General features: G+C 46.6%; 1 protein-coding gene across 7 annotated transcripts in view; it reads left to right on the top strand.

The window, feature by feature from the left end:
- The first annotated feature begins 602 nt into the window (after window positions 1-602).
- The window catches only part of RFLNA (refilin A), a 33514-nt gene continuing 22561 nt past the window's right edge, over window positions 603-11555 (top strand). For 2 of the 7 annotated variants that reach the window (XR_012896000.2, XR_016348335.1), the window contains exon 1: window positions 603-1942. Coding sequence is in view for 5 of the 7 variants with exons in the window: in XM_075898514.2 (XP_075754629.1) it covers window positions 1724-1942 (219 nt within the window). In the remaining 2 variants the exon portion in view is untranslated. The remainder of the gene's footprint in view (window positions 1943-11555) is intronic. The other 5 variants (XM_075898514.2, XM_075898513.2, XM_075898512.2 and 2 more) reach the window with 5 other exon arrangements.

The following is an 11555-nucleotide window of genomic DNA, read 5'->3' as shown; positions in this document are numbered from 1 at the left end:
CACCCAGCACTCAGGCTCAGCATGTGGCTTTTGCACTACTTTGACCTACTTTGCTCTGGTGACCTGACTTTTAAATGTCACCCCAGCCTGGATGTTTAAAGGGTTGAGGTGCTGCTGGTGCATCCCTGACATGTGCCAGTAACATCCAGAGTCCTCTGATGACCATCAGAGTCATATACTAAAGTCAAAGGACTGGTGTGGAAGGGGAGGGAGCTTTCCCCAGGGACACCCTAGTGTAGTGGCTCCTACCCTGAGAAAACCAGCCTGCCGTATGGTGCTAAAAAACCCTCCTCCAAGGCCCCTTTTGGGAGATGCTGGTTTCAGAGTCTCTCTCCAGCCAGTGAGCGGTGCCTGGCCCTACAAACAAGAAACCAGGCAAGAGTAACAGGTCGCTGGATGGGGCGAGTCGGAGCCCTCCATAAGGCCCGGCGCATGCAGCGGCAGGGTGCGCTGGCATTGCCTGAGCTAGTAACAATGCCCAGCACAGAGAAGGCGAGCGGGCGGGCTGAAAGAAGCCCGTTGCCTGCCCGGGAAGTGGCTGATAATGCACAGCTGGGGGAGGGCTAGGGTGTAGGGCGGGGGAGGCAGGGCCCCTTGGTTCTCCACCCATCCCAGAAGAGTAAACCAGCGAGCGACGGGAGGCGGGGAGAACCGGCGCGAGCGGCAGGATTTCTCCGGCAGGCTCTGCAAAGCGCGGACTGGCGGGGCCGGGCGAGCTCTCCCTGGCTGCTGGCGCTGGGGCGCGCCCAAGCAAGAACCGCTGGCTGCTCCGCACGTACACGGCCGCTGCTTGCGCTGGGCTCCGCGCTGCCGCCGGCTCTCGGGGCGCACCTTGCCCAGCGGGCCGGGGCTCCGGGAGCGCAGGCGGGGGAGGGACTGTAAATGCACCGGGGACTCCCCGGCTCCCGTTACGCTCGCCAAGGGGAAGGCGGAGGGCAGCTCCCTGCCCTGCGTCCCCCTCGCCCAGGCTCCGCTGCTGGGCGTGTTAGGGGCGCTGCGGGAACCGTGGCACAGCACGGGGGTGCAGGCGAGCCCAGCCTGGCTTCCTCCGAAGGCCGGGGGGCTGGGTGGGTTTGCCCCGTCTCCGAGCTCTGAGCACGCTGGGGGCGGATCCGGGCGGGGCGGAGACAAGGACGCTGCTCCAGAGGCGGGTGGGTCGGTGCCCTGCCCGAGTGGCGCTGTCAGTGGCCCAGGTGCAGGGCTGGCTGGGGGATCGCGTGGAGACCGGTGCGCTCTGCTCCCAGGAGATGGGCTCGGAGTGAGCCAAGCGCTCCAGACCCGGGCCAGCGATTGGGGACAAGGGAGGGGAGCGTGCGCTGTATCCCTAAGTGGGGCATAGGGTCTGCGTGCTCTGCTGTAGGGACAGGGCTGGGGAGGGGGTCCCGTGCGCGCCCCCTGGGGCCAGGGGTAACAGGGGGAATGGCAGAGGGAAGGGGACCTTCTCTGGCAGCTTTAGCTTCTTGCCCTGGCTCCCCTTCCTTCCACAGCGTCCCTAGCGTGAGCGAGGTCTGGAGCTGATCAGGGCTGGTGGTTTTTCTGATGCACCCTCTCTGCCTTCCCTTCCCCACAGGGTCAGCTCGGGCTGTGCCTGAGCAGGGGCGCTTCCTTGGCTGTTCTGGGGGGCTCCTGGACGTGCCTGAAGCCCTTCATCTCTTAACTTCAAGCACAGGGAGGAGGCGGATTTTCTTCAGCTTGGCTCCGCTCCCCTCTTGGCCCCCCAGAGATGGTGGGCCACCTGCACCTGCAAGGAATGGAAGAGAGTTTGAAAGAGAAGAGCCGGGAGGGCCTGCTGGACAGTCCGGATTCCGGGCTGCCTCCCAGTCCTAGCCCCCCTTTCTGCACCCTGGCTCCCGGGATCATTGAGGGCAGAGCCGGGGGTAGCAGCATGGGGACGGATCACACAGGACATGGACCCAGAAAGGAAGCCAAGGAAGGCAAAATGGTAAGAGCCTTTCCCTCCCTTTGGGGCCCTACCCTTCTTCCCAGGGGTGAGGGGCTGGAGTGGGTCCTGTTCCTGGCTCCACAGGGATTTAGGTGGGGAATGAGACTATCTCCATCTTTCACTGGGAGGGGGGAGCCCCTATTCCACATCAGGGTGCTGAGGTTCTTAGACCTACTCAGCCACACAGTCCCTGCCCCAGGGAGTTTACAATCCACATAGAGGAGAGAGACCAAGGGCGGGAGGAAAAAAGGGGATTTTGTACTACCTGGTTCCAGTGTCGGAGGCAGGCAGGGAATGAGAAGATTGACTCATTGCCTCCAGCATTGGGTGGCAGGTGTTTAAGTTCCAAACCCAACTCCCTGCACTGCAGGGTGACCTGGATGTGGTCTCTAGTAAGGGGTGAGACTCCGTCATGATCCAGGCTTCATGAGGTGCGATGGGCCAGAGTGGTGGACCCCGGAGCCCAAACATTACAAGGCTCTTTAAGAGCACCTCATGAGTTAATCCTTCCTGAAGACAGCAGTGGTTCAAATCTGGAACTGCTACTCCAGGTGCATACTGGGAAAGCAGCCGGCAGCCTAGTTCCTTACTGTATTTTAGAATTAGTTGGCAATGGCTTGGCCACTAGTAGAAAACCAGAGACAGAGTTCAGAGAGGTGTGGGGGCATTCAGAATCCCCCTTGCTTCCCTGTGGTGAATTATTTGCAGTTTGAACTGGGAGCTGGAGGATAAATCATAGTATGGGGAAGGAGGTTGCTAATTAAAACATGTCAGACACATGCTCCAATTTCCAGTGTAAAGGAAGAACCGTGGTTCTCGGTGTTTCCAGATTACTATACTTCTTTCAAGAGTCTGATTTGTCTTGCCTACCCCAAAGTTTCACCTCACTTGAAAACTGCTTGCTTGCAAAATCAGATGTAAAAAGTGTCACAGCACATCGCTACTGAAAAATTGTTGACTTTCTCATTTTTACCATACGAAATAAATCAGTAGGAATATAAGTATGGTACTTGCCATTTAGCAGATCCTATATAAAGCAGTATAAAGTCTTTCTATGACACTTTAATTGTACTAGCTTTGCTAGTGCTTTTTTTAGCTCATTGTAAAACTAGGCAAATGTCTAGATGAGTTGATGTACCCCTGGAAAATTTCTGCTTATTCCCAGAGATACATGCATCCCTGGTTGAGAGCTACTGGCCTCTAAGAGTGACTCTAAGGTTCTGTATAGTAAGAGCATACCAGCCTGATTACTTCAATGCTACATTTGGCTAGGTCTGAAGTTGTGACTGGACATACCAGAGCTGTCTTCTCAGCTAGGTTTCATTCCAAATCAGTCTGATTTGTTATGAGCAAGAAGCCACCGTTGAACAGTAATTTCTGCTCTGAACCTGGAACAGGAAGCTATTCAGAACAGTGTGTGTACATGTGCAAGGCTATTGGTACCAGAGATGAGATTTGGAAACATTCACATTCTCTTTTAAAGTTGGTTTTGCTTGAGAGGTGAATGCGTGCTGCTGCTATTTGCGAGACTCGTGCTTCAGAGAACAACACAGTTTGAAAAGTTTTGTACTTTACAGTATGGCAGAATGGTACAGCTCTAGGGGTCAACTCTGGGCAGCAGTTATATAGACAGAAGCTGATTTGGATCATCTTGTCAAAGAGTCTGTGAAGCATTTGAGAGTGGAGGAGGATTTAAGCAATTTATTAGGCTTCTTATTCTGCTCCATTTTGTCAATTTCAACTGGTTTTGAATGATAAGTTGCTTTTAAAGGCTGAGTTGCTGGGGGAAGGATTTTGCTCAAGGTTTTTTCAGATATTTTTCTTGAAAAAAAAACAGGTTTTTAGATGTATTCAATGACACATTTTTATTGGTTTAAGTACAGAGTACTGTAAAAACTATGTGCTGCACAAAGATGTTAGCTGTTCATAGGAAAGAATAACACAATGAATTTCTGTCCTCTTTAGTATCTTCTTCCCCTGTGCAGATTATCACTGAAAGTTCAGTTTTCAGATTCTCAGGATATGTTAAACATTTTATTGAAAACTGTACCTTAATATGCCCAAAATCTCACATGAACACTAACAGTTGCTCTCCAAAGTAACAGGGCGGTTTCTAATTTTAAAAGAATTAATACCTTCAAACTTGGAGTCTCATCCTGCCTCTGGGTTTTACATATAGGAACACTTTTCATTAATGTCAGGCGGGTATCTACCTGCATATCCGCATGCAGATTTTGCAGGATAAGCCCTTGTTATGCATTTATGAAATGAAATGTGTGAGGGTAAATTAAGGAAGTGTGTTGGACCAAAAAACTGCCAGAAACATGTATAAAACTCTACAGTGGAGAGATCAGATGCCATACAGATAGTTATCAAAGACCCTGTGCACTCTCAAGTCATCCCCTCTAAAAAGGAGATTGTACAGAATGGCACCTTTCTTATCAGAGACCAAATTCAACCTTGTTATTAATAGGTGCAAATAATAGAATACTATGGCTGAACATACGCTGGGGTCTTACTTCTTGACTCCTGTAGAATAAATATTTTCCAAGGTTTATGGAAAAGCAAAACTCTATTGTCTAGCTATTTCTTTGATTTTGAACCTACATGGACATTATGCAGCATTTCAAGAGGTTAACGTTATAATTGTTTCCCAGTTGGAAACAATTATAACATTACAACCGTGTTAGCTGCTAGCTCCCTTGCTGTTAGGATGTAGGCTGGTTATATGGTGGGTGTTTTACCCTCTAGAAGAAAGAAATGCAGATCCACTTTATAAAAAGCACTGTTATGTGCTAATTTGGAGGAGTAAGCAATGCAAATGCTTGAGACATGGGATTGTATCATAAATGGAAATTCATTCCAATGAGACTTGCAGCTGGCAGGCTGCAAAATAATGAAATATAATGTATTATTTATATGCCACTGTGATTCTGTTTTTCTAAAAACAGAATTTCTCTCCAACTAATTTTCATTCTGCAAATACTGTGCTTTGAACTGTTTTTGTTAAGAAAATAAAACTATGCAGAATGCTTGCTTCATACTATTAAATGTCAGCTTCTAATGTGCTTTAGTCTCACCATTTAAGGAAAACTCATAGATCTGTGAGCAATAATGCAATCTGTGAATTTGTGTTCTTGGTTTAATTACCCTGGTTTTTACAGTTGATCAGAGAGCATGATCAATTAGTGAATCAATAATTAATGGCACTTGCAGACTAAAACTTGTTTGTTTAGTACCAGTTATTATATATGATATTTATAATGAGAGAGCTTTTTGGATATTAGATATATAGCTTATTTCCAGGTACAACTTGACTTATTGTAACTGTACCTGACAGCGCTAAGAATACGGTCTGGGCTATAATACAGTAAAATATGCATAAGCTATATATCTAATATCCAAAAAGCTCTCTCACTGTATTATAGCCCAGACCGTATTCTTAGCGCTGTCAGGTACAGTTACAATAAGTCAAGTTGTACCTGGAAAAATAGTTGGGAAATATTGCATGACATTTCTTATTACAATATTATCAAAAACTCCATTTTTAATCTTGCTGAAGTTCTTTTGCAAGCCACTATTTTGCTCTAATTTTAAAGGTACATTTAAGAATTTATCTAGCTCTGGGATAATTCTTGACATACATTCTGAAGTGATATTGCACGTAGTTCCCAAGGACATTCTTCTGTTTACAGTCCACACTGTGTTTGGTGTGATTTAACTTTAACTATAAAAAATAAAATTCTTCTTTTTAATAAGCCAGACTTTGTTTTGAAGACAATGCACCACTTATTCACATTTAACCAGCCAATTTGGCTACAGCTTTGGGATCCAAGAAAATATGAAAGGCAATTTAGAGCCAGAGTAATAAATACCGCAAGCTCAACACCATTATATTGGACTTTGCTTGGAATACAGGGGAAATTACTTTTAATTCTTCCAAGTAAGCTATACATTGGGGTTTCTTCAACGGCGTTGTGCTTAAGGACAAATATATCCGTGAGATGTATATAGCCAAGAAATACAAGATGACTTTTAGCTATCTTTTTTAATTTAAAAGTTGCCTTGAATTTTTAACTGTTGTTCTGAAGCACCTTCCCATATACTGCATTACAAAGATAAGATATACATAGTCCTGTAAGGGTAGACAGAAGGGAAGACGCCCAACATCAGCTGCAAGAACATGCATACTTTAACTGTTTTCACAAGAAAACAGCTGCTAAGAAGAAGTAGACAGACAGGTTCACAGACTTTACCCCCGCAGAGAATTTATTTCTAAGATTGCCCAGGAACACAGTTCTGGTGCAGCAAGTCTGATTCTCAGCTCACTGGTTTAACTCCAGTGTTTTCAGTGGATTTACACCAGTGGAAATGAGATTAGAATCAGTTCCAAAGGTTGCCTGTTCAGTATTTACTGGTGGGTTGACTGAAACTTTTTAAAATGTTCCTCAATTGTACATGCCTTCAGCGCTGAGCATAGGGACTCAGGTGGTTTTTAGGGTCCCAGAAGGTAACAGCAATATGATGCCAGGATTTTGTTGCGGGGAGGAAGGAGACTTGTTGGAAAAATATGTGCTTTGCACTTAGGGGCTGTCTGTCTTCCACCACTCCCAGCCCCATGTGTGATGTGGAGGTCAGGAGGGTGGTGAGAGATAGAGGATGAAAAAAGGGGAGGATATGGGTAGTTAAACCAAAAGACTTGGTGTCAGAAGCTGTGTCATGCTGGCCCAGTCCCAGACTCTTTGTACCTCAGTTTCCCCACATGAGAGATGGGGATGACCCCTTGTGTGAAGCTTCACAAAGTCCCCAATCGATTAAATAGTTCTGCACAGTCAGACTTTTGTACCTGCATGAAGCCCCATAGGCCTCAGTGGCAGATTTGCCCACATGGAGATCCTGGCAGGACAGGGACCTTGCTCGTGTCTGGAATCTAGAAGGTGCTATGAAAATAGCACTGTCGCTCCAAACCGCAGCCCTTTGGAAACACGTACGTTCTGTGCGTAGCTTGGCTACTGATGGTTATTGGTACTTCAGCATATAAAGAACAGGGGCTATGCCTGGGCCAGGAGTGGTAAGCATTGCATCCATGTCTGGATGTATGAATGTGCTGCACCATTGAGCCAAATGGCTCTGTTTTGCTTTTGCCCCATTATGCATGTGGGGAAAAAAGTCTGTCAAAATTGTTTGGATGTACTTAGCCCTTTGTCTGCAGATTACTTTGACATAGTTCCCCTGTCTTCCTTGGCAGCAAGCTTGTCATCTGGGAGCCATGCAGCATGGGGCTGGCTGTTCCCAGCACTGTCCCATTGGCAGCAGGTTCCTTGTTATCTGAAAGGCTGATACATGACTGTCTGCTAATTTAAGCAGAGAAACACCCCCATCAATCCACATGGGGAGTGTCCCACTTCAGGACAGTCTACCTAAATAATTGAGATCCAGATCCAGCCCTTTGGATCAAATCCTTATTTAGGGCAGGTTTGGCCCATGGGACAATCCATGGCAGAGGGGAGAGAGAAGAGGAAATTACAGTGTTCCCGGTAGTATATATAGGGTCCCCACCACCACCTCACACCCATGGCATGATCAGGATGTTTGCTCCCCCGTCCTGAATCCATGACTTCCTATGCCTCCCATCCCCAACTCTTTGGCACCACTAGCCTGCCTGTTAACATGGGCCTCCATAGCATAGCCAAGCTGGTATGGAGTTAATGGGCGTTCCATTAAATCAAATTCCTTGCAGGGTTGGTGGGTGGGCGATGTGCACGGCACACCAGTCCCTTTGGGATACTACCTCACTCCCCCTGCCTACAAAGGGTCCTCTGGACCAGGGGCAGATATAGAACAGGGCGAATGGGGCGGCCGCCCCGGGCCCCGTGCTTTAGAAAGCCCCACACATGCGCTGTGGCGCCGCTGCGTATGCGCATGGCGTCACTGCGCATGTGCTGTGGCAAAGGGAGGGGTCCCGCGGAATTATGCTGCTCGGGGCCCCGCAAAACAGTCATCTGCCCCTGCTCTGGACAGTGCCACAGGGAAGTGGGGGGATCCATGTGTAGAAGGTACCTTCTGTGTGGGGTGTGTGTGGGATAACGCATCTGTCAGGTCTTGCCCAGGCCAAATGGCCCATCACATATGGGACTTTAAGGGCCAGTCACCTCCTCCCCCCCCTTCGACAGATCAAAAGCTGCAGAAAGGCCTAAGTTAAATCACTTAGGAAAGTTAGATGTCAGCAAGTCACCAGGTCCTGATGAAATGCATCCCAGGATACTCAAGGAGCTGATAGAGGAGGTATCTGAGCCTTTAGCTATGATCTTTGAAAAATCATGGAAGACGGGAGATTCCAGAAGACTGGAAAAGGGCAAATATTGTGCCCATCTATAAAAAGGGGAATAAGAACAACCCAGAAAACTACAAACCGGTCAGTTTAACGTCTGTCCCAGGGAAGATAATGGAGCAGGTAATTAAGGAAATCATATGCAGACACTTGGAAGGTAATAAAGTGATAGGGAATAGCCAGCATGGGTTTGTGAAGAACAAGTCATGCCAAACTAATCTGATAGCTTTCTTTGATAGGATAACGAGCCTTGTGGATAAGGGAGAAGCGGTGGATGTCATATACCTAGACTTTAGTAAGGCGTTTGATACGGTCTCACATGATATTCTTATTGATAAACTAGGCAAATATAACTTAGATAGGGCCACGATAAGGTGGGTGCATAATTGGCTGGATAAGCGTAGTCAGAGAATTGTTGTTAACGGTGCTAAATCCTGCTGGAAAGGGATAACAAGTGGAGTTCCGCAAGGGTCTGTTTTGGGACCTGTACTGTTCAATATCTTCATCAATGATGTAGATATTGGGATAGAGAGTACGCTTATTAAGTTTGCAGATGATACCAAACTGGGTGGGGTTGCAACTAATCTGGAGGATAGGGACATAATTCAAAATGACCTTAGCAAGTTAGAGAAATGGTCAGAGGTAAACAGGATGAAGTTTAATAAAGAGAAATGCAAAGTGCTCCACTTAGGAAGGAACAATCAGTTTCATACATACAAGATGGGAAGCGACTGTCTAGGAAGGAGCATGGCGGAAAGGGATCTAGGGGTCATAGTGGACCACAAGTTGAATATGAGTCAACAGTGTGATGCTGCTGTAAAAAAAGCAAATATGATTCTAGGTTGTATCAACAGGTGTGTTGTAAGCAAAACTCGTGAAGTCATTCTGCCGCTCTACTCTGCACTAGTTAGGCCTCAGCTGGAGTACTGTGTCCAGTTCTGGGCGCCACATTTCAAGAAAGATGTGGAGAAATTGGAAAGGGTACAGAGAAGAGCGACAAGAATGATTAAAGGTCTAGAGAACATGACCTATGAAGCCAGGCTTCATGAATTGGGCTTGTTTAGTTTGGAAAAAAGAAGATTAAGGGCGGACATGATAGCGGTTTTCAAATATCTAAAAGGGTGTCACAAGGAGGAAGGAGAAAATTTGTTCCTCTTGGTTTCTGAGGACAGGACAAGGAGTAATGGGCTTAAAGTGCAGCAAGGGAGGTTTAGATTGGACATTAGGAAAAAATTCCTAACTGTCAGGGTGGTCAAATATTGGAATAAATTGCCAAGGGAGGTGGTGGAATCTCCCTCTCTGGAGATATTTAAGAACAGGTTAGATAGACATCTGTCAGGGATGGTGTAGATGGAGCTTGGTCCTGCCTTGAGGGTGGGGTGCTGGACTCGATGACCTCTCGAGGTCCCTTCCAGTCCTATGATTCTATAAGTGGAAAGGCCATCATCCGTTCCAGAGGGTGGAACTTGGTGGCCCACAAATCAGACATGTGGTATGGCCCTTCAAACCCACACACGTCTTGAAATCCCGAGGAAAGTCTAGAGAGGTGTAAGATTCCTTGTTACGTCCCCTATTCTAAACAGCAGCAGCCTCCCCCCTCCCCACCCCGGAATCCCCGAGACCCTGGCATCCCTGCCCAAACACCCCTTGGAATTTATGCTGATCGGGTTGGCATTCATTTCCACTCATACCTCATTCTCTCCCTTGCACCTGTTTCTGCTAGAAACTAGTTCTTGCTCCACATCATTCCTCCTTATACGAACCTGGGCTCATTTCTTCACTGCTTTGAAACATCCCTGACAGGGAGAGAGCTGGCAGGCCACGGGCATTGCCTAATCTATAAACCATATGCCAGCTCAGCATTCCAATTACTTGCCAGGCTAACATGATCTTGTTTACAGACAGTTCTGACTGAGCTCTGTGCCTGGGTGTTAATTAATCTCTCACTACTAGTAGTCACATGAACGGGAATCCCAAAATGTCAGGCCTGCCTGTAAAACAGGGTCCAACCCTCCCTGCCTGTCAAATACAGGGTCTCCGGGGGAGGATGTAATGTTCTTTTCTAGTATCGGTACCTCTGGATGCCAGAGCACAAATTTCAGGAAAGAATCCACGTCTGCCTCGTTTGGGCAAGCAGTTCTCAGTTAATTTCATAGCCATGTGTTTTCTCCCTATGCTAATATCCTTCATTGAGTGCAGGCCTCTTTCCCTATAGATCTCCAAATGCTTTGAAATTTAAATATAGGGATACTTCCTCAACTGCCATCCGGCTGCAAAGCTTCACTGAATTCACTGATTTTCACAGGCTGCTTCCAAAATCCTGCATATAACCTGCATTTGTGGAAGAACACAGGGTATTTGTGATAAAACACAGGGTATATCTTGCAGCTGGGAGATATAATTCCCTACTCAGGTAGATGTGCATGTACTAGCTTGAAAAATAATCATGTGGGCCCAGCAGAATGGGCAGCAGGGGGTCGGGCAGGATTGTACTCACATGGCTAGTCCAGATGGTCACCAGGTAGTTCTTTATAGCATATTTGTTTGTGCAAAGCTAGTGAATGTCTGCTCACCCGAGCTAGGATGAAGATTCCCAGCAATTTGTGCAGACATACTCACAGAGACAGGTGTGTTCCAACCAAATCCCGTCACCTGTACTCAGGCAAAATGTCCATAGAATTTAAATAAAGCCAGGGGAGTTTTGTAAGTGTTTGACACACAATTTTCAGGTAGCTTCAGAGGGATAACTGAGTTAGTCTTTAAGGTGCTACTAGTCTATTAGTTGTTTTTTAAGTTTTTCCAGTTACAGACTAACAACATGTAGACCAACCAAACAAGATGCTAATTGTTCTCATCAGCCTCTTATAACTACTTGAATAATCTATTCACAGTCTTTTTTTCCTCTTTTTCGTCCCTTCCCCCTTCCCTTATTTATTCTTGGATCTGGACTTTAATGCTCCAGTCATCTGAAGAAATGGGTTATACCTGCAAAAGCTCATGATACCATCTATATGTTTTGTTAGTCTATAAAATGCTACCAAACTACTACCAAACTACTTGTTTAAGTTTATCCTGTACAGACTAACTCAGCTACCCCCTGAAACTACATGTTTTGTTAGTCTTCATGGTCCTGTAACTAGACTATTTGTAATTTTTAGATAGATATATAGGAATCACTTTATCAGCTATGAAACATTCAATTGCATTTCCCATAGTCCTCCAGTATATGCAAGGCAACTGATGAACCGTCATCCTGCATAGTGACCCTTAGTAATAATTATG

This window comes from Pelodiscus sinensis, chromosome Z (assembly GCF_052426305.1).
Source record: "Pelodiscus sinensis isolate ZL-2025 chromosome Z, ASM5242630v1, whole genome shotgun sequence".
NCBI lineage: Eukaryota > Metazoa > Chordata > Testudines > Trionychidae > Pelodiscus > Pelodiscus sinensis.
Note: the sequence above shows the minus strand (reverse complement) of the source record. Positions and strands in the feature narration are given on the sequence as shown.